At 35.7% G+C, this 26,094-nt stretch overlaps 1 protein-coding gene across 5 annotated transcripts in view; it reads right to left on the reverse strand.

Annotated features, from left to right (window-relative positions):
* The window catches only part of CNTN5 (contactin 5), a 634,097-nt gene that overhangs the window by 134,600 nt on the left and 473,403 nt on the right, over nucleotides 1–26,094 (reverse strand). For all 5 annotated transcript variants that reach the window (XM_027677364.1, XM_027677365.1, XM_027677367.1 and 2 more), the window contains one exon: nucleotides 9,959–10,061. In XM_027677364.1, coding sequence (XP_027533165.1) covers nucleotides 9,959–10,061 — 103 coding nt within the window. The remainder of the gene's footprint in view (nucleotides 1–9,958; nucleotides 10,062–26,094) is intronic.

Below are 26,094 nucleotides of genomic sequence, written 5' to 3' on the forward strand. Positions count from 1 at the left end.
GTTTCACAAATAGTGAGTAAAGCAGAAAAGTTATTCCACAACCTTTTGTGTCTGCCTTTAACAGTTGAATAATGGCATTTACTCTTAATGAAATCACAACAGCACAGCTAGAAGTGAAAAATTTAATTCAAAAGAGCTGAACATCTCCTCCTCTGTATTCTCTGTTGTCTATATTGCAAAATTCCATATTATATTTTTGTCATCATAGTATAGCAGATGCTATTTATGTTGTAGAATTAAGGAGATGTTGAGCTATCATGACTGTTAAAAAAAGAATGGAAGTAAGCTTTGGTTTTATCTCAGACATCCAGTAACCACTTTTTCTAGTCTCTGTATCACACCCAACCTCAGTTTGCTGGCCATGGGCATTCTGAAATAAGCGGACATTCTTCTAAAAAGTATTAAAGACATCATCATCATGGCTAGGCTTCGCGAACGAAGATTTGGGAAGGGCTCTACCCACGTTTGTCGCAAGCGCGTTGGTGGCTAAAAAGGCCAATACGAGATAGGCATGTCCAGTTGCAAAAGGCATTAAAGACATAACAACTGGTAAGTTTTCATCAGACTGTGACTTGACCAAAGCTGTTAAGAAGAGAATCCTAAGCAACTTGTGACATTTGCTGTGTTTGTATAGGGGATAATACAGGAAGAATCCACAACTTAAGTTAGAGGAGAAAAATGTTTTGAAGCAGAAAATTTGCCTGAAATGATGACATATTTTTGGCAGGTGTTCATACAGATCCTCAGGGCCACAGTACAACTGTGTTTATTTGCCTTGTGTTAAAACTATTTTTATAACTGAACTTTCTCTTGTGTCATTTTTCTCTGTTCCAAACTTTGTCCAGGCAGAATTTCTGTAGCTGGCACATTGATCTAGGATTTCCTAACTCTGTCATACAGATACAGCCAGTGTATGTTTACAGATCTGTTCCAGAAGACTAGTTACAATGAGTCCAGAAATTCTAGAAACAACAGCCCTACCATCAATCATGATGTAAATGTAAACATAAATCCAGCTTGCCTGGGGTGTGCAAGATGGCTTTGAAGCTGCTGATCAGCCACAGAGTTTAAAGACAGTGTCCAGAAGGGCTGGATTTAAGACTCTTGTGCCTTAGATTATATGCATTTATTTCTTTGTGGGAAGAAAGAGAAGAGAAACTTCTGAAGTTTCTTTTTCTTGAAGAGAAAGTTACAGTAGTACCTCTGGGGACCTACTGTTGACAATTGCTAGAATTTGTTTCCTTGTGATCCTCTCAGACTCTGACACAGAGAGAAAGCCCATACAAAGCCTATGCAAAAAAAAAAAAAGATTCTCCGCCATTAAACATAAAGCAAGGCTGTGTAAATTACTGAACACAGTTTTTAGCAATGTTTACAAGTTTTCTTTGATAGTCCTGAGAGAGAAAGGAAAGAGATTGGTAATATTGCTGCTTCAAGAATACATTTTACTGATGGGGAGTTGCAGTTTGGTAGGGTTTTTTCCCCACTTTCCTTATGCCTTATGGTAAAAGCAATCAAATAAATTTTTTTAAATGCAAATACAAAGCATTTATTCAAAGTGAGGCAGAATGAGGCCTGGGAGTGCTACTTGAGATTTACTAAAGAGTCTTTAATACATTCTTTATTATATTACTATGAATTATTTCAATGTTTGTAACAGGATTATAAAGTCTATGCAAGAACTAGTTCACTTAAAGGAAGGCAGAAATCAATCCAGCCTGAAAAACAGGAACAAAATCCTATCCTGTTTTAGAACCTTTTGACATAAATACTTATTCAGCATGAGCTAAAAATGAACTTTAAATTGATGAAAGTCTTAGAAAGATTTATTTGACATAAACAATATGTGTTATCAAAGAAAAAACTGAATTCTGAATCTATTTGAGTCTTATATAAAGAAAGTCAGCTTGAAGATGACATGTTCATGTTTAAAAAGGTTCCTTCCTCTCACCACAAGCTTATCTCAAGGGGAAAGGACATCCCTACTTATAACAATGAAAATGATGTTCTGCTGAGACTTTTCATTTCCCTCTTGGGACTGTTTTATTATCAGTAAACTTTAAGAGTAGCTTCCACAGCTTTCAGGTTTGGCATCTGACAGGATTAAAAAATATTTTTCCTCTGGTGAGAAGTGGCATGAAGGGATATGGGGCAACTTGATTTTTTGACCTGTGGAACTTGGAAACGTATTTCTGTATCAGTTTTTGTATCTATCCTGCAGTTTCATTTTGGGCAAATAATTATAACAGATTAATACTCTATGGCATGCTTTCCCTTATTCCTTGTTTTAAAAAACCAGAAAATTTATGTCTCTGTGACCTGCAGATGAAAAATAGAATAACATGATAAGACTTAGTTTTGAGGGTAGAGGAAAATTGTTACCTGTGGACTTCTACACTGTGAATTTGCTTAAGGCTTGAAAATGTTAAGATACTAGCATGCCTTGCTCCTGCAGTAATTCTCCTATATATAGGAAAACACTTAATATTTGAATCCTAGTTCCAACAATGAGTGGGATGTACAGCATCTAGAATAATTTGCTGTATTTAATGTAAGGCAGGGACCTTGATATATCATTAAATTGTGAGTACCATAACACAGTTAAAAGACAATTCAAAATTAGCTTCCTCTTTGCCTGCAAATTGTATACTAAATCTGGTTAGAATTCCTTAAACATCCAACTTTCATTTATCAATGTAGCGATTTATCATGTCCTTTCATGCTTTGTTTTGACCATCAGTTCCTCTGTAGGGGATAACAGTGTTAGCGTTACTGTCCCAGGATTCATTGGAAATGAGAGCTGTTAATGTGCTCTGAATGTCCTTATGTAGAATCAGGTTATCTTTAATATCAAAGGTGTTTCTATGTGTCACCTTTGTGGGAAGAGGAAATAATTGCTTTGTGTCCATGGAAAAGTACAAAGAGCTTAATCATTTCTGAAAGACAATACCTAGAAAGGAGCACTTCCAGAGCTGAATGGACATTCTGTGATCTGTATCCTTAGCAAAGACACACTCACTCCCTGAGAAGTTTCACACAGTTCCCCAAGGAAATGACAGCTTATACTCAGGGAGAAAAGTAAAGATCTATTGACATATCCAAAATACATGAAATAAATGGCCAATAGAACTGTCATACTTGGCCTTAAAAACAATGAAGCCTGATTTATATCACAGATGTTAGTGGGTTTTGTTTGTTGGTTTTTTTGTTTGTTTGTTTGTTTGGGTTGTTTGGTTTTTTTTAACAGTGAAATTTATACTATATTCCCATGTTTGTACCCAATAATACTCATCTACTGCTTGGCACCTTGACTGCTCACTCATCTCAATGCCCCTGGGATTCAGTGCAGTGCAGTTAGCAGAGGTTAACTTTAAGTTGGTTTTAAAGTGTCACCAGTGCATTGGCTCTGCTGCTCTTTGGCATAACACCAGGGCTGAAGTGAGAGGTGGATTCATGCTGGTATTAAGGAGATTTTAGGTTAGAAAAGAACTTGATCTCAGAATAGAAGTCCTCATAAGACCTTTTTTGACACTAGATTACCAGGAAAAGATCAGGTTACAGGAAGTTTTTATCTGATTTTCTGCCTCCTGCCAAGTCTGAAGCCAGGAAGAATCATGGCATCTACAGCCAGCACATGGATACCAGTTCTGAAACATTCTGGACCAGTATAAAATAGGTAATAATTGATTTGCCAAGGTCAGTTCAACAAAAGGATAAAAGGTAGAGAGAAATATATGGAAGACACGGAGCATGGCTTTAACTGGTAGTCTGAAAGTAAAAAGTCATATTTTACAGATTTGAAGAGCACAGAGGGGAAAGTTTTGTCCTTTGGAGTTAGGAAACAATATGGTGTAATGCTGGAAACTTCTATTCACCCGTGTGGAGAGATCAGGTGGATAACTGCATGTGTTAGGCAGAGAAGCGTCAAACCTGGGTCTGTGACTCATTATAGGGTTACTGTTTGTGAATTTTGTGTTCTTGGCAAAAATCACATATAGCTATGTGGCAGAGGAAGAAAAGAAAGGAATGAGGTACTGTGAAGCCTCTGACTAGAGACACACTTGCTTGGTGCCTTTAACTTTCCTCCTTTTCTGAAATTATTACCTCCATTGTTATATTTTTCGCCAAACACTGACCAGACTTCACTGAAACAACCCTTTAACCCATGGCCTTGCAAAGTCTATTTTTTTAAATCTTCACAAAGATTTGCAATATCTAGAAACCTTCTTCATAGTCATTACCCTGTGTCATTGGCTTAATGAACCACACCAGCAAAAATAACTTCAGAAACTTCAAGTGATTCACAGCAGTTACAGTCAAATGCCCTTCACCAGACCATAAATATTCTTTATTTGGCCACTCTTGATCTTTGCTTAGATATTATATTCACTTATTCAAACACTTTACTTTTATTTCTGCATATTGAAAATTATTTAGTAAGCTCTCTCTACATAGATGAATAGAATGGTTTGGGTCAGAAGGTATTTTAAAGATCATCTAGTTCCAGCCCCACTGTCATGGGCAAGGACATTTTCTACTAGACCAGGCTGCTCAGAGCCCCATCCAACCTGGCCTTGGACACTTCCAGGGATAGGGGATCCACAACATGTATGTAGTCTGTAATGAAACTATTGATAGTGACATAAAAAAATAATGGCATTTTTAATGAAAGCTTGAAGAACAATTAGAAAAGTCTGTTAAAAGAAAATCAGGTGAAGAAGATAAAATAAAATGCCATGTTTCATGGATTTAAAACTTCAAGATATTTATTAATTAGCATTGATTCAGAGTTCATTGTTTCAAGAGAACATTTTAGAACATTTCTTAGATCAAAAGTCACTAAATTTCGTCAACTTGTGTGACCCAAATATATGTAGCTTCACCTTATTTTTATTTCATTTAGAAAGCAGGATTTTAAAGTGGACTATCAGCTGTGTTCTTGCAAGACGTATTACAGATGGGATGAATGGTTACAACTGAACTATAAATCTCTACAAAACAAAGTTAACTGTAGAATTATTAAAGCAACATTAAATATAACAACATGAACACCGCTTCCATCATAACAATCTCATCATAATTCAGTAATAAAAGGAAGTAAATATCTCTAATTTGTTCTTGTCTATAACTAAGGATATTTCACAACAAAAACATAGTTTTGACATTACCGAAGTGACATAACCTAGCATTTAGAAAGAATATTGATACATTACATTGATGTTACTGTTATACAGAAATAGCACAAGCATAAAACAGCCTCTCAAATATACAGAAAAACAAGCATATTGGTCATAAGAAAAATTGTCATCACTGTTCTCTATTGATTCTTTTTATTCAAGTATCTATGTGTTGATCTATGTATCTATCTATATCTCTGTATATTCAAGTATCTATGTGTGGTTAAAATATAACCACAGAAAAAAAAAGATGCATAAAGCTTATTTTCTTTTAGCAAAGCAATCCTTTTGGCAGTCTACATAAGCCCTATTTTAAAAGCAAAAATTGAAAACTTTGGTAACGTACAAGTACAGCAATAGCCCACATCCTGTAGTTTGTTTTAATGAGAAATAAAATATTATTACTCACTCAAAATTGTCTGTTGGCACTATCATAATACAAACTCTTTTTTTTTTTCTGGCTACAGCCAGAAAAGCAATAATGTATGAGCTTTATGTGGAAAATAAAATAGAAGCTTGTTATGATGCACAACAAAAATGCATTAAGGCTGAAATGTGAGGGTCAGATAAGGTGTGTTCATTATACGCAATTTAAAATTTAAAAGTCTGTGTGAAATAGTGAGAATAAAATTATTTCAAATGGAAACAAGTAGTCAAATTAGAGTTATGTGCTAGAAAGAAAATAAAGGGAAAAGAGAAAGATATATTTCTGATACTTTTTACTTGTTTTCCTCTGAGGCCAAGTGTCTGGGCTCATTGAAGAGGGTTGTAACATACAGCTTCTCATGCCAGTTTGGACAAACCAGTCCTATATCCTTATTTGAACTATGAAAACTTGTTCATTTTGAGCCTTAAAAAAACCCTGTATATTTCCATCTATGCCTACCTTTAAGTCCCATGTTAAAAAAATAGTGTTAGAATTACTTATGACAGAAATATGCTCCAAAGACAGGAAGTGCTAAAGAATGCTTGCATGGCTGTCACTGAAGTACTTCATTAATTAATATGTTGTATAATGGGGACAGAATTTAGAGTCCTTTTGTCCATCAGCACCATTAATTTAATCTCTTTATAATGGGGAGCTAAATGAGAATAATTTCCTTGAATAAAGTACATTAAAAAAGAAACTAAAGAGTGGACTAGTTGCCTCCAGATGTTCTTGGAAGTAAAGTCAGTAACATTTGGGGGAAAATTAAAATGGCAACCTGCTGTCACAGAAGGCTGTGTCTGAGAAATCACATTTCTGGTGCAGGAAAAGCCAGGAGTGCTATGATTTTGTGCAAGAGTGTCGACTAGGAAAATGATGTCTTCTTCAACAGAACTTATCCAAAGAACAAGGTCATGATCTGTCTTCCTGATTTGCATAACAAATCTAAGGTTTGCCTTTGAAATAGTTATACCTTAGCAGTAAATCATTGGTATATGCAGTGATTTCATGCTCATTATAAGCAGCATTATCTAATACAAGTAAGATAATTTTGAGATATTTCACTCATGTATTACTTTGAATTCTTTAGCAACTACAAAGTCTATTTGCAAGTGGCATTAGTAGCAGTATTTTCACTTGTAACTGAATCAGCTACATATTGCTTGGATCAAAATGAAATTCTTCTCAGAGAATTTCTGTCTATCAAGCAATTAAGATATTTGACTTTAGTTTGGAGATAAAAGCTGCAGAGCTCCAATTTGTTTAATTCTTACAGACATAGTGACTGGCAGTTCTAAATAAACACTGTTAATAAATCATTAATCTGTAACTAAAGACTAGGCTTTTTCTGGAATACTTGCCAAATGTCTACTTCAGGAAATCTCACTAGAATGTCTGTCATTCTCACAATTATATCAGAGAGAGCAGAGTGAATGTTTCAGACAGCTAAAGTAAAGCATGAGAAAACCAGAAGCACATTAGTTTTGAAACTGTAATAACTTCTGTGTTATTTACAATAAGAATTCAAAACACTAAGTCTCAGACTGCTAAATAAAGAAGGAAAAAATTAGTTATTGATTCAGTTTAGTAATAGGGACCAATGGCATCGTAATGAGAAAAGACCTCTTCAAGCCATCAGGAATAAGAAATGGGGACAAAAATTGAAAATGAATAGGAAATTTGATGCATTTTTACCTCCCACCTCAGCCTCCAGGTTTCAAATGGTGCCTGAAATGTCATTCATGTAATTATTACCATATCAGGTTGAAAGCAATTTCAATTCAGCTGATTTGATTGTGCATTAATGGCTGGGAAGAGAAGACAAGGAATGTGCATGGTAAAAGTAGCTGCCCATTACAATAGCAGCAAATGGGGTCAACTATCTTATTAGATAACCTTAAAATCCTTGATCATTCAGATGTTTGTTTTGTTTTGTTTTGTTTTGTTTTTTGTGTGTGTGTTTTTTTGTTGTTTTTGTTTTTTGTTTTTGGTTTTTGTTTGTTTGTTTGGTTTGGTTTTTTGTGGTTTTTTTTTGGTTTTTTTTTTGGTTGGTTGGTTGATTTGGTTGGGTTTTTTTGTTTGTTTGTTTTTTGTTTATTAAAGGTTAACACCAAATTGGAATGAGGAAATAAGCTAATTGAAGCCTTTCCTGTCAACCTTCACCTTCCTGTTTGAATAGTGACTGATTCTTTTTGAGAGAGTTTGCTAAATCTCAGGGCACAGAAGATGGAAGGTATCAGTAACTGTTTCTTGCCTGTCACTGATGGTAGCAAAGGACAATGTGTCATACCTCCTTTTCACTGGAAAGTGACAGCTGACTTGTAATCTGTCAGCAACTGCAATTTAATTCCAGCAAAGCGAGGAAAATAAGAAGTAATATGTTGGTTATTGCTTCAGCCATAGCCAAGAGTTTAAAAAGGCCTCACTGCCAACTATTGACTTGGCAATGTTTCTGACAGGAGAGAGTCTGGAGCCATCTGTCTCTACAGAACAGCCCTTTTCCTCATTTATTTCAGCATTTTGGGGAATCTCTCCATTTTCTGTTCTCTCTCACGTATCTCTTTCCTTATCTTTATTATATAAAACGTAAGACTTTTGTTTTACTGTACAGAACTTGCTTCACATTTGCTTTCTAAACTACCGCTTACATTTGTGTTGGGAATGAATTTGTGTAAGCTGCTATCACTGTCTAATGGCTCCCTGTATGCAGGCTATGGTCTCCCAGCTTTTTTTTGGACTGTTTTGGCTATGTCTTGTTTCTCCACCAACTTCACTGGACCTAAACAGATACAACTAAAGTACTTTGTCAGAATTTCTCTGTAATTATTTATGTATTCTTTCTGTTGACCTGTTCAGTGAGAGCATCTGGATGTTGGTCAAACAGGAAAAACTGGCAAGAAGGGAATGAGTTTAAGACATATATCATCCAGTCAGTAAACAGGAACTGTTAGGAGAAAAGTCTAAACAGAAAAATCTGGTGACCAGTGACACATGAAGGTCAAAATGACTATAAAAACATTTTAAAAGTCCTCTCAGGTGGTAGAGGCAGGATTTGCAAGGTTTGTCTGGAAAACCAAACCCGCTGAGCACACTGGAGTCATCATTCTCAGGAAAACAGACTATTGTCTAAAACCTCTTAAGTTCTGTTTTGTTGCTACTTAGGTAAAGTAAAAAGAATTGTTATGTAACATACAGTATTTCTCAGACTGATTGTTTTGTGAAGTTCCTTCACAGGAGCTGTAAATGCAAATCATTCCTCTATTTCTTAGTCAAGGCCAGGCTGTAAAAAACCTATATGTGTCTTGGTAAGGTATGAACTATAAAAGCAAGCAGGATATATGATATTTATCAGCATAACTTCAGAGGGTAGGGGGCTAGATATCCAAAAGGAACACCTTTGTAAAGAGGAACTGAAAAGAATTCAATACAATGAGATTTATTTCAACACACCACACAGAATTTGATGGAGTGTTTTGGAAAGAACCATTCATATTACATTTTTTTACATGTTTGTAGAGAAACATCACTGATGGAACTGCTGTTAGCAACAGATATATATGTGAAGAAGAAAGAATAATTTCTTTGGCTAGAATTGCCTCTTAGTTCTGTCTGGCTGTATACTACCCTTGCTGATCTCATTCTTGGGAACAATGATAATAGTAACTAATAGTAAGTAAATAATAGTAACTAATAATAACTAACACCACAAAACTGAAATATCATCAATTTCATCCTATATTCTCTAATCTGAATACTATATAGAAGTAGTTTCAGTTGCTCAAGCCTGTCTCTCCCTAAACCCATTTATTAAAAGCTATAAAAACCTCCTTGATGTAAATAGTAAACACCTTTTCTCTAGTAGTGTTACTAGTTCAGGTAGAAGCTACAGAATAGGCACTGCCACTAAGTGTGTTAGGATGTATTTAAGACATTGTGTTCCTAGCTTCATATGTAAGCTATGCATTTGGGTGGAGGGGAGACAACTCTATGAATCTTTGTTTATTCTCCAAATAAACATTTTGACAGAATAAACTCTAACTTACTGATTTGTAGTATTACAGTGAATAAATGGATGTGAGTCTGATAAAATTTGCAACAAAAAAAAATTACTCTTTTTATTTATGAGAACATTACTTTTCATTTTGACAGGGAGTCTTTTAATTTGAATGAATTCCTGTCCACAGAAATGGCTGGGCAGGGAGTTCATAATTAGCTACTTAGTCAGTTGGTTGTTTTGAGAGTGCAGTAAGGACTGTCTGTGAAAATGAAATCCAGCACAATAATGAAATCACAAATTAGGCATGTCTCATCTTAATAAACAGTGATGTTTAATTATGAAAGAATCTGTACTTACTTGCCAAGTGCAAAACACTCCATCTTAACAGTAGATCCCTTTGCAGCTGTAACTGTGTAAGGAAAATGGACTTCAATTTTTGGTTCATATTCCCCCATGACACCTGGAACATAAGGAATGTTTAAAATATGAAATAACATGAGTTTTCCACTATTACAGAAAAACCCTGTGGCTTGCTTTTGAATCTGCCCAGCAGTAAAGCTGGTAATTGATGGAGATAGCCTCGTTTGATCTGATATGCTGTGCTCAGGTTCAGTATATATATTCTGAAATGCTCTTCATGGTTACCAGGAGCAAAAGAGCGAGCTTAAGAAAAAAGATTTATTTTTCTTCAAACACAAGTTAATATTTAAACTTTGAAAGATTAAAGTGGGCAATCAACAGAAAAGTGAGAATTTTCATAGACCAAATCTTTGACTACCAACACAATAGAAATTATGGCAAATAAATCAACATATCCTGCTGTGTTTGACTGAGGATTTTCCAAGCCCAGCAAAAAAATCCTTTCAAATTATGTAAGAGCATTTATGTACACAGATACAAACACAGATATAGAGACATTCAAAATTCAGCTATGTCATTTTCAACAGCCCTTTTAATTTGGGAGATGATTCTTTTTATCAGGACAACACACTAAGTACTGTAAGATACAATTCGAAAAACATTCAGGGATGTGCAAAATATAAACATGGAAATCAATAGAATTATCTGGAATTTGCTGTGGGGTGACTGACAGCTTTGGAGAATCACAAGAGTTTAGGAAATGAGAAATGAATAGGGAAATGGAGGTATGTTTTATAAGACAAGGTGAGAGGTTTGTATTTGATGCAATTTGTACCAAATGTCATAATCAGAATGGCAGGAGAAGAATATGACTCTAACAGCTGTGTTTGGTTAGGTAGAAGTTGGGCTAAGGGGGTAGGCAATACTCAGGAACAAAAAGCTATATTAAACAAAGAAAGAATTGTTCAGATTTTTAGATTAGGAAAACTGAATAAAATCTGACTTGCTGACAAAGTAGCAACAAGACAAGTCCAATCTGAATTCTGTAGAAATCAGTCAAGATTTTCCAAATAATTCTAAAGTAAGTAAATAGGAAAAAGAGATGAAAAGGAAGGAGAGAAAAGAGATATCTTTCTTATGCAAGAAAGATAAAAGAAAGGAGCATAAGAAGGAGTATGGAAATAAAGGAATATGAGTTTTATATTTGAGAGAAGACCAAGCTGACAGAGAAAAACAACCCACAACCTATAAAACAAAAAAATAATATGTAAGACCAAAATGGTAAAACAGATACTTCTAGCCCTTCAAATGTTCCTTATGGGGCTTAGAATTTTCCTGTGGGGCTGTGCTCTCTTTTTCCTCCTGTCCCACAGGCTCCTACAGCATGGTTCTGAGAGAACGTCTGAACATGTATGCATTTAAACATTTCATTATGGGCTTAAGTTTGGTAAGAAAATCTAAACGTATCTGATACATGAATAAAATGACAGAAGCAGAAAACATAAAATGCTTTTATTTCAAATAATGCGATTCCATAAATAATGTGGTTTTATAAGTAGCAACAGACTTCTTTTTAAAAAACATAATCCTGCAATATTACATGTGCTAGCAGTAGTGACCCATTTTCCTCAAAAACATGACTAAATCAATGCTTTGACATTGTTTTATGAACTTGTGAAGAAATACTGTCCCCTGTTTGAAAAGGCAAATTTTGAGCCAGTTCTGTCATTAAAACTAAAAAGGTGCCTTTTTTTTTTATTTTTTAATTTTTTTATTTCTGGTAGGAAAAAAGGAAATTAAAATCTGTGTCCAGGGTATTAAAATAAATTCATAGCATCAACCAAATTGTATTCAATTAAAATTTTCCTTGGCCTAGGCTGAAATGATTGTTAGTCTAATCTGTCATAAAAATATTATGGATTGCTTGTACCACTTTCTTGTACTATGTCCATAAATTTCATAGTTTAATTACAGTCTTTGTGACTTCTTTTACTGTTTTATGTATTCCTTTTATGATTATGAATACTAATTTCTGACTCAAGGGAATGGCCTGAAGTTGTGTCAGGGGAGGTTTAGATTGGATATCAGGAAAAGGTTCTTCACCCAGAGGATGGTTGGGCACTGGAACAGGCTCCCCAGGGAAGTGGTCACAGAACTAAGCCCCCCAGAGTTCAAGAGGCATTTGGATGATACTCTCAGGCACATGGTGTCACTCTTGCAGATGGTCCTGTGCAGGCTTAAGAGTTGGGCTCTATGATCCTTACGGGTCCCTTCCAACTCAGCATATTCTGTGATTCTGTGACCAATTACATGGTTTATATCTGTCATATCCCCTTCTGGATGTGTCTTTTACAGACCAAAAAAACCTAGACTGTTAATCCTTCCTTACAATGAATCTTTGATAAACTTGCAAAAAAGCACCTTCCCTACTTACCTTCCTCCTAGTCCTGAGACTCAGTGACGGAAAATAGTACATCCTGCGTCCTTCTATACAGAAGTCTGGCCTTCGTGATTTGTTAGTATTTGTAATGTCAATATTTCTTCTAAAATTTCTTCTATTGAAACTTCAATTATGAGAACTTCAGTCTTGGTAGGAGAACCTCCCTAGGTCCCCTTGTAGTGAACACTACTGAAAATAGTTCATTTATGTTTTATAATGCAGCCTTAAATTCCTGAGGTGTTCCTATTAAATCTCTGGCATCTTCTCACTGTTCATACTCACTGAAAGGTTTTGTGCTTCAATTAATTTAAAAATGGGGGTTTTTGCTTTTGTGTGAGATTTTCTTCTGGAAAATAATTCTGTTGAGTTGTCATATACTATTTAGCATTTGACTTTTTTAGCCCGGAAAAAAAATGAAGCTTAAAATAGGATTAAATTATTCTTGCATTCGTTACCCATCTGAGGGACAATATTATCTTTCAGATCTTATGTTTTTAACTTACAGTAACTCCCTTCAGTAAATGCAATTTGTACACATACTGAATGCTCTTTGCAAGTCATGCCATTATTTCCTATTCTTAATGAAATGCTGATCTACTAATGCTTTATACCACGTCTTGTTCTTCTGGGTTATTGATGTAATAGCACATGATGCGCCTACAGCAACTGGCAGGAAATATATAAATATTACAGAGCAATTTCTTGGTATCGCTATGAAAATTAGGAAACAAAAGTCTATTATTGCAAAGGGATATTTTTCATCATTATTATTTATGATCTTTGAGACTATGGAGGCCATTGCAGTTGCAAAACCATTAAGGGAATTATCAAGGCCTCACCTTCTCACATTACACTATAATTGCTTTGCTATGTCAGTGATACCTCCAGGGTCTTTGTCTTTCCAGCATCTATTTTGGTCACTATGAGTCAGTAATGGTAAAACGACCACCATTTGGATTTTCATAAAGGTTTTTGTTCATTTGTATCAGATGCTAAAAAGAACTTGAACTTTTAAGAAATATTGAAGCTTTGAGTTATGCGCTCTAGAATCAATCTCTCTCAGGTTTATATACATAACTCTCTTTCAGAGGTTTGTTTAAGGCCATAAAAATCCTCTCAGTCATTTTTTATTTCCAGTTATCAAACATGAAATACAACAATAAATAAAATTGATCAGCACAGAATAAAAACATAATATATGATTTTCAAGTGGCTAACAAATCACAGAGCTCACATAGTCTGAGCACTATAGAGCAATGCAATGCCATTCTCAACGCTGCCATGCTCTGCCTTCCCATGAAAATGGGTCCTTTCTGACGATCTTTTACCTTTCAATAGCTGACCTCCACAATTCAGTATTTCTTGGGCTAATTACTTACTTTACACACTCCCTACTTTACAAGCTGTGTCTTTCATTAGAGTTCAGATCTGGGTATGAAAGTGCTGAATTTGTGATTAGTATAAAACACACAGCTTCAAAATAGATCTAGTTTACCAGATCTTGAAATTTTGTGTGGGACTAGAAAAGGATTTAAAAGCCAAACTTTCCTGTTTGTTTAAGTAAATCTTATCCCTGGTGTTTACTCTGAAATGCATCATTCCATCTAACATTTCCCAGTGTCTGGGTCTCTGCCCTTTCAGCCAGGGTCTTCCTTGGCTATGGAAGATTTAAAAATTAATAATTCTCCTGTTCTGTCTCTGATTTCCAAAGAAAATACTGATTCAAATGATTGAACATATCCCAGGAAAAAGCACAATTTGAACTTGTTAGAATCAGTGGCTTGTTAGTCACGCAGGCGGAAAGGGAGCTCAATTTTTATAAAGAGGTGATTTCCCTATTCTCTCCTTCAGATATTTTTTACAAGAATGCAGTTATCACAAAGTAACTCTTCTCCAACTCCAGTAAAAAAAAAATCAGAAAATCAGGTTTATTTTTAATAAGTGGTTTCATTTAATGAGTTGTTCCTCCAATTTTGCTGTAAATCTGTGACTTGAGTTCAAATCTCTGCTACTCAGTGTCCTATGAACCCTAAGCTATAATATCTGCATTTCATTTTCTATGAAAAAAATAGAGATGACATAATAATGTGACAAATACTGATTGTGAGATGCTCAGATATCACAGGAATAGATGTAATTTTCAAACAGTTACAGATACTACTGCAGCTAAAATTCTTTATATTTCCCCCTGTGGACTATTTAGTGGAAATGGAGAATGGAATAAAGTAGTAAGATCAGTTTCTTATTTTCCATCCTTTTAGCTAAGAACAAGGGAAAGAGCTACAAACAGAATATCAGACATTACCACTTTGAAAAGGACTACTCTACCTCTTCATCTAGCCTGCCACTCCATGACTTTTACAACCTTAGATGAAGAGCATAGAAAAAATGTGAGCCTATAACTGTATCCATACAATAAGAATTTTTTCCTTCATGGGGGAAAAATAATCAGATTGCTCAGAAATCATGACACATTGTCTTACTCTGGCTGTGTAAAGGCTAACACTTCTTTTTCATTAATCTTCCAGATTTTAACTACCCTCTTGAATCTCCCAGAACATGATGGCTCCTTAAATCATTTCATCTAAAATGGTTTAGGTTTGTTTTAAACTGTTTAAATAATAGCTCTTTAACTTCCTTTAGAACCTAATTTTCAATGGAACAGGTTACAGGAAGTACTTGAATAAGTGGCTGCTAGGCATTTAAGATAGTAGCTAGAAAAGGTTATGACTCCTGGCTAACCATCGTCAGAGTTCTAGGGATAAAATGAAAGCCAAATATTTCCTGTACTCAGGAGAAAGATTAGGCATAGATTGATACTTGCCATTATTTTATAAGCAAATGATACAACTCCCAATTCAATGATTAAGAGTGTTTGAGAGCTCTGGATGAAGTCCCTGATTGTAATCAGATAGTATAGAATAGTTAATCTAGGGTTTTTTCAGCCTGGACAGTGCTCTAATAAAAAAATTATTTGGGATTCTTACTGTTTTGAATGTTCCTTGCAATTTGTGGGAAACCTCTTCAAGAGTGATGAACTTGTCCTACTGTATAAGAATTCCCTAATAATTTTACAGATGAGAAGTTGAGTTTCCTACCACATTGTGATGATGATCTGTTGTGTGAATATGTATCCAAACCCAAGAAAATTTTGACTAAGAAAATAGTGCAGAAACGATCATGTATAATTTCTTCTCTCATCAATAATCTGTGATGAAAACTAGGATTGTCTATGGTTGTCCTAGTTAGAGCAGCCCAGACCAGTTCATCACTGTGTGGGTATAACCCAAACTGTGTATTCTACACCCTCTCTGTCATTTCCCAGGAACTGTTAACAATAAACCATTAGCAGCAGCTGCCCAGAGCACACCTGACCCCTCAGATTATAAACTGGGTGTTAAGAAGTCTGTGAGATAGGAGGATGTTCCTATTCTCACACCAATGTCTCAGGCATGATAACTCCCCTCTGGGGAGTCATTAGCACCTCCACACCCAGCCTGAGGGGTCATGTCTGCTAATGGGCCATCAAGGATTCCAAAAATATCTGATGACTCACAGTCACCCATTGTGGAACTCACTGCCCTGGGGGAGGTACTGGGCATTCCCACTGGAACCTGAGTGTATATGATCTTGGGGTCTTGGGACTTCTAAGCCCCACTCGTGGGATCCAGAGGAGGACCAGAACCTCGACCGGACTGCAACCACTACCCTCGACCAGACTGTGACCAGCACTCTCACCAACAGGTTTTCCTCCCCTTTTACTTTGGACTCAGGGGACCACGTGGGGCTCAGCATGAGGGCCAACGAACACTGTTCGTGCTCCAGGGTGCTGGGTTATACATCTGGATTTTGTGGATTAAAACCAATTGTTTGTCCGTATAATTGTATTTATTGTATTATTTAATTTTATTAAATTGTAACTCTGATTTATAATCTCTCTTGAGTTGGGTTCATCTCTCCTGCCGGTTTACCTTTAGACCAGCACAATAGTGTGGACCTTTTTGTGACAAATGAATATTTAGCATTTTCCCTGAAGACCAGCACCATTAAATGTCTCCAGATATTTATTTGGAAAGAGAACCCTGAATACATACATTTACAATGACAGTAAATTGACAGCAAAACTGAATTAATTCAAGTATAATGATAATACCCACCATTATATCGACTGCAGCAGAGATTTTCAATGCACTGGGAAGAATTTATTGACTCATCCGCTATTCTTATCCTAAATGGAAGGCCCAGTGCCTGGTGTAAATCTCTAAAAATTTACTGTGGGAGTGGTTGTTTTAAGATAACTGTCCACAGTGTTCTTTCCACTTAGAAGTTTCTGAGCCAAGTTTTGAGCTATAAATTTACCATTTTAGAAGCCCTAAAGAAGCTCATGTGAAATTGCATTCTGCAAAGCACTAAAATACTACAGGGCTCTAATGTTTTCATACATTAGAGAGCAAATCCTATCACACATCACTGGATGGAAAGAGGTCTTTATTGCAATATATCCTAATATGAAATAAAATTTAGTAATTAAGTTTCTGGAACAAAAATCATAATGAATACAGCGTAAGAAGGGAATAAACTAATTTACAAATAAGGGATAAGCCATTCATGTGTTTTTAATTGTAGAGCAATAAAGGTAAAAAAAGGTCAGATTCAACTGAAAAAAAATGAAATGAAGTTTAAACAAAACTTTCCTGTTCCCACTTTATAATCCATCTTTTAATTGTACTGTATTTCACCAGTTCAGGAGTTACACTCTAAACTTTGTCTAGAAAGTCCTTTCTAGAAATAGCATTACTATCTTAATAATATTTTATTATGTATAACTAGTGAAATATCATGTATGTAAGTCATATATACAGAATAGTTTCCTAACTCTCTTAAGCATTGAATAAATGTGAAAGCACTTCATTTTCAATTGAAAGTGGGTGTGTTATGGCTGAAATAATGAGAACTGCGGCCAAACCCTAAAGGCACAAGAGCAATGAGGTAGTCTCAGAATAAGCAACAAGAGAAACAATGGTATTTTCTCTAGTTTTTCAAATGAGCGGCCAAAATTTCTGGTGTAAAGATTTGGTTGCAGAGGTCTCTGTTTACCTGTATTTGAAAATGTTTGGAAGCAGTAACTATGACCAAGGCTGCTGTCTTTGTCTACGTAGAAGAGTCTTTACTGAATCATACCCTAGACTTCAATCCATCATATTTCCCATATAGATGTAAAGTGGCATTTAAGCTCTTCTTCTAAATTCAGCACATCTGGCTATTGGACAAAACCAAACTTACCCTTTGGACATTCAGAGATGAGTGAGAGCATCTGAATGGGTGGTATACAACTTTCAACTATTAAGATTTGTGCATATATATATAGTTGTATGGAAACATGAAAACATGAACATTTTCACCAACTATGTATATAGATAATTTTTCTGAGCAGCCATATGTATCAGTACTCACTACACTAGATAATATAACAACTTGCTTGAGAGGCCTAAGAATATAAGTCAATAAAACCCCAAAGTACTATCTATCTCTGGGGTTTTTTTTGTTCCATTTTGTTTTCATAGGGGAGGAGATTGTGTTGAATTTGGGAAAAGAAATCTGTGGCTTCACTTTATTTCAGGCATCACTGGACAATGTTTATTGTTCCTCTTTTCCAATTGCCTGATATTCACCCAGGATAAGCTCACAAAAGATATTAAAAAACCTGCAAAACATTATTTAACTAAATGATTAGGAGGAGGATCTAATTTTTATGGGGTTTCTAATTATCTTCCTGATGGCATGTTCACAGTTCTTGAAGAACTTAATTTCTCCTATAATAGATGACATAATTGTCAGTACTTCAAATATGACCTTAAGTTTCATTTTTTTTCCTTGAAATCTGCATAATTCTTTTACAGGATGAAAACCAAATATCCCCTTTCCAGCTACATACCAAAAGTGTCAAAACTGTTGTGGTATCCAGAGAGAGTATTTCCTTTGTTTCTGATCAATTAGAACACTACTACATGAAGTAGTGTTTCTCTAATATTCGTTGTATGTAACTAAATGGAAAAAGGTTCCTAAATAAGAAATAGTTTTCAGTTGAGACTCCTCATATAACCATTCAAATACAAGTACCTATTGTTTCCTCAATATGAAAGATCAAAGTAACAATAATATTTCTCCTCCTTTAGCAACAACTATTGAAATATCCATTGTTTTAGACCCAACAGTAACAAATCATTCTGTTATAAATTTGCTGTAGTTCTAACTTCAAGCAAAACTCCTGCTGTTCACAATCAAATTATTTCATTATGTTGACACGAATTCCAAACTGACAGTGCCATGCTCCATGACTGCAAAGCAGAGGTCACTTGTGAATTTGTATCTAAGATCCTGAGAAGGTAAGTTGAATAATATTCAGTATGACCATTCTTAATAATCTGAAACCATTCCCAGGTGTAAATGTTATTTTCATTATCAATTTGCACAAATTTGAATTCAGTCACCATTATTTAAAATATTACCAACACACTTCGTCTGAAATCTTAAGAGTTACAGTTTGATGCAACATCTTTCCTAATCCTGAGTTGAATTTAGAGGAATATTTTTTCTCATGATCATGTATTTTATGGTTTGTATACTCTGTGTATGGACCAATTACCTCTTTCTTTTGTGCAAGTTCCATAAATCATCAGGAGAAGAAGTGAAAGAAAAAACACAAGTGCAGATGTGCAAGATTATACGTCTAGAATCTTGAAATACTTTAGCTATTAAAAGCAACAACTTCATTTCCAGCAGACAGTGCTTCTGTAAACTAGTGGAAAAACCTAGCAATTAAAACTCCTTTAAAGCAGACTAAATTCAAGAAAACTTTCACAGTGGAAGAGTTCTTTCTCTACACTGAACCCTGGAATCTTTTCCAAACCGTCCCCAGTTTTCTTCATGTAATACTCTCTTGGGTTCAGCCCTTTTATATTGTTGAAAGACCATCCCAGGTGGTTTTCTCTATACCTTTTTTTAGGTTAAATCCTTTACAAAATAGTGTGTTTTAACTTTTGTGTGCTGTTTGATAGTGCTCTTAACTATGCTACAATACCTATAAAACACTCTGTAAAAGGTTTATTGTATAGGAGCCCTCTATAAAGTTCTCTGCCTACTTATAGATTTTCCTACCTATGGATAAGGACCACTGGTGCTGACTGTAATAGCTTTTCTAAATAGAAAGAAATGTTACTATTTTTTGGAAAAAAAACCCAACCAAACCAACAATCCTCCCCCATCCCATTATATATATATGTATTTTTCTTTTTTTTTTGTTAATTAAAATATGACTACACTGAAGTTTCTTAACCCTGATTTTCATCCTATTATTTTTGCCAACATTGCAGTGGGGTCTTGACACAAGAGCAGAACAAAAGAGACAAAAAGTACAAAATACCTGTAACCCATGACGGATGTACTGTTACTAGAGGAAAGCAGAGATTAGATGAAGTCTTTCAGTTTTCATAGTGATCCATTATAAAAATATCTCACTACAATTTTAGGGGAGAAACAACATGTTTACTACAGGGTAATGGCTGTCCAGGGACATTGCCATTTTATCAGTCTTCCCCTAGAGTAAACCTTGCATACATTGATGTCTCTGTCAGTGCTATCTGTCTTTGTACACTGCTAAAGGACAAACTGGATTTTACCTAGACAGTTTGACTCTGCTTGACAAAAAATCAAAGTAGGATCATTTCATCTTTGAGTTCTGTCCCAGAGTAGTAAGAAGAGTTCCAACAGTTCCCAGACAGGTTTTTTGGACTTGCACAATTCAAATACAAGAGGTGATTGCACAATCTTGCAGTATAATCCACATGAAACACGAAGCCTACAAGGTTGGAAACTCCAGAAAACCTAACACAATTAAGTCGCAGCTGAAAAAATATTTTCAACCCCTATTACAATCCAGATATACTTTGCTGTCTTCTAGAATTCAGCTCCATATGAATAACCACATTAGAAGACAAAACTAGTAACACAAGGAGGAAAAAAAATCCAAAACAGAGAAAGACTAACAGATCAGAAACATTAGGGTTCATTTTTAAGCAATTTTTAAAAATTCTAACTATCAGTTAATTAACAGCTGTCAGCATTCTCTAGGGATGGGCATAGTCTATGTCTGCAAAACTGCTGATTTTGTTCTACCTTTAGTTATTACCTTATCACTCTATACTGGCCATTTTTATTGCTCAATTTCTGTTATTTGGGAATTTACTATGACTTCTTCCAAACTTCCCTAATGCTGGCAGAAAGATCATTAGATAACCCAGTGATGTTCAAACGACATAACATAGAGTTTAACCTCAACAAAGATATTCAGGCCATATTTCCTCATGGAAAATTAGAAATGAACATTCTTAGTACCTTGATAACTATATGTTCTATCATAATGGGAGACTGTTAATCTCATTTAATTAATCAATAGAGTTAGGGCAGATAAAATTCAGTTCACAGACTATTATGACATGGAAAAAAAAAGTTAAAAGTCAAGGTCTGCATTCAGTTACATGAGAATACATTTGGTCAGACATACTGATCTCTGTTGAGGATAAACCAATTTGCTCTACTGGAACACAGTAGAAAACATCCTCTGATGTCTGAAATTGCACAGGTTCTCCAATTTATTTTTCCTAGAAATGTAACCATAGCAAAGGCAATAGGCAGTATCTACGCAGAAATAAAATGAAAAATTACTTAATTCTCTCTTTTACAGTAATAAAGTTAAAGTTAACATATTTTCAAGAGAAATAAAGAAGATAAAAAAAGGGAAAAAGCCTGGAATCTTATGCTATCAAACATCAATTTTTTTCTACTTCCTAGGTTTCTCTTTCCTAAATTTGAAGAGACTTACTGCTGTTTTTATGAGTCAAGATAATTTACTGCTCCCAATCAGCATCCAAGCCTGCAAAGATCCATTTTAACAATGCTGTTTATTATTTGTAAAGAGTTATTAAATAACTCCTCAATGTTTGGAATGCATTAAAAGGAAGTTAATGAAATGATGCATAGTTTTTTTTCCAGCTAAAATTTTTTCTCCTCAGATAGAGTTTTAGAGTGTTTTTATAACCCAGCTTGAAGTGAAATTGAATTATATGAAATGACTGATTGTCAAGGACATCTGAACAAATGAGGTAGTCGTTTTATTCAGAAACAATTGAAGGATTTTTTGATGTTTTTATTTAATTTGCTCCATATCAAGGAGCTAAGTTCCCCTTTGAGACATATCACAAAAGAAATAAAAGACTAATAAAATTCCAGGAAGTTCTTACAATCTTTCAGAGTTTGACATAATGCCTTAATATTATTCTGTTTCTTCTCCTAGATAAATGGATACCAATGTTGTCATTGGCGTATTTTTCGTCACAAGCTGTCTAGTCCCCTAGTACCTGGGTACAGGTACTGAATATACATCAAAATCCAAGAATTATGATAAATATGTTAATTAGAATATTTGTTAGTTAATGATACATATGTCTAGAGAATACAGACTATATAAATGGTTTTATTTATATAGTGTCACTTGTAAAAGCTGTTTGAAACCACAAGCTGTTCCTGTAGTTTCTAGTAAATGTGCCAACTGCATAGGATAACGTGAGTTATGATACCAACCATTGAAACTTAGAAAGCTGTATGATTTTTAAACCTAAGTGAACATTTGAAAAGTTAAAAATTATTCAAGTAATTTTATAATAAAAAAGCTTAAAAAGCCATTTTCAAAATCATATAGCATGACTCAGAAAATATAGAGTCAAGTGTATTTTCAGGTACTTGGATGTTTGTTTAAATGTCATTCTTAATTTCTCACTTCCTTCACAGAATCACAGAATATGCTGAGCTGGAAGGAATCCATAAGGATCATCAAGTCCAACTCTTAGGCTTTTACCGTTTCATCCCCATCTCAGGCACAGCATGTGCCTGAGAGTATTGTCCAAACACTTCTTGAGCTCTGTCAGGCTTGGTGCTGTGACCACTTCCCTGGGGAGCCTGTTCCAGTGCCCAGCCACCCTCTGGTGAAAAACCTTTTCCTAATATTCAACCTAAATCTTTCCTGACACAACTTCAGGCCATTCCCTTGTGTCCTGTCGCAGAGAGGACAGCAGTGTCTGCCCCTCCTCTTCCCCTCACAAGGAAGTTTTAGACTGCAATGAGGTCTCCCCTCTTGGTCTCCAGACTGAACAGACCAAGTGACCTCAGCCACTCCTCATACAGCTTCCCCTCAAGGCCCTTCACCATCTTCTTTCTTCACAAATTACTTTAATTTTCTTTAACTGATGAACACTTCTTTTTGGCAGTTATCCCATATTTTGGATGTATATTTTAAAAATTTTGTCATCACCCTTTAATATTTGTCAATGAACAGGGCAATATAACCCAAGGCTATTTCTATCAAAATGAAAAAGTACAGTGTGATTAATGGATTTTTTTTATTTTAATCCCAGATTAATCCCAGATTTTTATTTTAATCCCAGATAGTTTACAAAAGATCCATATTATTGCATTCTATGGAGGGGGTAGAGCAAGGCAGATGTCTGAAATCATAAATATGATGTAACAATCAGAATTTTCCTTACTATTTTTTCAAGGTAGGTTTATGGAGACTGCAAGGTTAGGAAGAAAACTGGAGTTTCTTCACTGAGAAACTTTCACAGTCATACAGGAAAGCAAGCAATTTACTAAGAAATATTAAAGAATATGACAACAAAGGAGCTTTTCAGAAATCCCAACAGATTAAAATTAAGGCATGGAAGCCTAGTGGAAATTCATTCCTGTGAAAAAATGAATCAGCAAACTTGGAAATTGTGTAGGAGCTGTTCATCTGTGTGCAAATGCTTCCCCAATACTCCAGAATGGTTCAGAAGGTTGGATTATCACAGTGGTGCGACATCCATGAAACACAAATTTGCTGAAGGCTAGTATATACTATCCACTTGAAATTTAAGAAAATCTGCAGTTTTCCTTCATAGATTTTGGTTCTTAGCTCAGTGATGTAAACTGCTGCCTTTATCTTTATCTACTCTGTCCATTTCTTACACTATATTGTGTGCCTATGGATTGTTAGTGCAAGATGGATAATTAATCTGTTTAATTTCTGCACAAAATGGAACCCAACAAAAGCATGAAGAAATTTCATAAAGAATAAATAGAACAAGATATGAATAATAAATATGACAATAAAATTCTGTATTATTTTTTTTCCTGAGAGTTCAAACTGCTTAAAAAGGCAGTCAATGTTTGGGTTTTTTAACTTTGAGAGGTTGATATCAAAAAGATCAAGTTCACTATTTAAGTCAGTAAAATTAAACACCTGAAACTCAATAATTAGCATAGGTACTAAACTAGCAAAATCAAATAGGAAGTGATACAGTAAAACATGCAGCTTTTTGCTGAAGAGACTGCATGCTATGCAGATGAAAATTTAATTTTGCTACAATGAATAAACATTAACCTAATTTCATGCTAATTAGGTGAACATACTTTTAATTTACTTTGTTAAACTAAGTCATCTGTGTTTAAATCCAGCTTTTGGAATGTGTCTCCAGCATAGGACTAGTCTTAGTTCTACAAAAAGATACAAGTAAGACAAAAGACTCTCTCTCAAAATTTTCTTTCTTTCTTTCTTTGATTTATGTAGGTATGGATTCACATATGCTAACATGTATCTGTGAAGAACCAGAAATCATAATGAAATGTGGAACCTCTTGGAAAAAAAGAAAATATAAGCACCTGTGGAATTATTATTCTCAAAAATATCTTTTTTTTTTTTAAAGAAAATGAAAGAAAAAAATGAATTATAGTGCAATAAATTGCAATATTTTTTGTTGCAAAAGAGCAAATGACAGAGTTGCCTCTATAGGCAAATATATACCAACAGAATCAGAGCTACATATAATTTATATTGCAATGTCATGTGCTCCATAAGAAGTATCAGTGGAAGATTTTTTTCTTTTGATCTTTGGGAAAAAACTAAGCCAATTTTTTTATAATAAGATTTAGGTACTTATTTACAGGAAAAAATACTGTGGTTATATGCCTTGATGAAATTCAAAACTACCTGGGTAACTAACTACCACAGTAGTCAAATCTGTTATATTTATCTTGGTTGTACTTAATCAACAGATTGAATTGGAGCCTGGAAGTTTAACAGTTCTTCAGTCCAGCAACAGGTAAGGTTTTAAGGAACACAACCTCCGTTCAGTTGTGCAACTATGTGTGTCTTGTGTCATCTGAGATAGTAGAATCACAAAATCATCCATGTTGGAAGAGACCTTCAAGATCATCTAGTCCAACTGAACGTAGCACCACGATAATCACCCCATATCCCCAAGCGTTACATCCAGAATCTTCAACTCTTCTAGAGATGGGGACTCCACCACCTCCCTGGGCAACACATTCCGATGACTAACCACGCTGTCAGAGAAAACTTTTTTTCAAATATCTATTCTGAACCTCCCCTAGAGTAATCTAAGTCCATTTTCGCTTGTCCTTTGAGATGTGGTAGGAGAGACTGACCCCCACCTCTCTACAGCCTCCTTTCAGTGTCGAGTACCGGGGGACAATTACTTCCCTAGCCCTGCTGGCCACATTATCCTTAATACAGGATAAGATGCCATTGTCTTTCTTGGCCACCTGAGCACACTGCTGGCTTATGTTTAGCCACTGTTGACCAGCACTCCCAGGTCCTCTTTCTCTTGGCAACTTTCAAGCCACTCTGCCTCCAGCCCATGCCGCTGCCTGGGATTGTTGTGATCCAAGTACAAAACCCGACACTTGGCTTTGTTGAACACTGTGCAGATGTCGTCAGCCCATATATCCAACCTATTCAGATCCCTCTGCAGGGCCTTCCTGCCTTTCAGCAGATCAACATTCCCACTCACCTTGGTGTCATCTCTAAACTGACTGAGAGTGCACTTCATCCCCTCATCCAAAGCATTGACAAAGATATTAAAAAGGACCAGCCCCAGTGCTGAACCCTGGGGAACTGCACCAGTGACTGGCAGCCAACTCAGTGTAGCACCAGTCACCATCACTCTCTGGGCTTGGCCATCTAGAGTTTTTCACCCAGCGTGCACCTGTTCAAGACAAGAGCTACCAATTTCTCTGGGAGAATGCCATGGGAGATGGTGTCAAATACTTTACTGAAGTCTAGGGAGGCAACATCCACAGCCTTTCCTTATCCACTAACTGGGCCACCTTGTGATAGAAGGAGATCAGGTTGGTCAAGCAGGACCTGCCTTTCCTAAAACCATGTCGGCCTGACCTGATACTCCGGTTGTCCTACGCATGCTGTGCGATGGCACTCAGGATGATCTGCTCCATGACTTTCCCTAGTGCCTAGGTCAGTCTCACGTGCCTGTGGTTCCCTGGATCATCCTTCCAACTCTTCTTGTAAATGGGCCTTATATTTGCTAATTTCCAGTTAACTGGTACTTCTCTGGGTAACCAGGACTTCTGGTAAATGATTGAAAGTATCTTGGTGAGCTCTTTTGTCAGCTCCCTCATTATTGTTGGGTGCATCCCATCCAGGCCCATAGACTTGTGGGTGTCAAATTGGCATAGTAGGTCACTAACCATTCCGCCCTGGATTGCCAGGGCCTCACTCAACTCCACATCACTGTCTTCCAGCTCTGGGAGTTGGGTGTCCTGAGGACAACTGGTTTTGGTA

Source organism: Neopelma chrysocephalum, unplaced genomic scaffold, assembly GCF_003984885.1.
Source record: "Neopelma chrysocephalum unplaced genomic scaffold, ASM398488v2 Primary Assembly neopelma1_43, whole genome shotgun sequence".
NCBI lineage: Eukaryota > Metazoa > Chordata > Aves > Passeriformes > Pipridae > Neopelma > Neopelma chrysocephalum.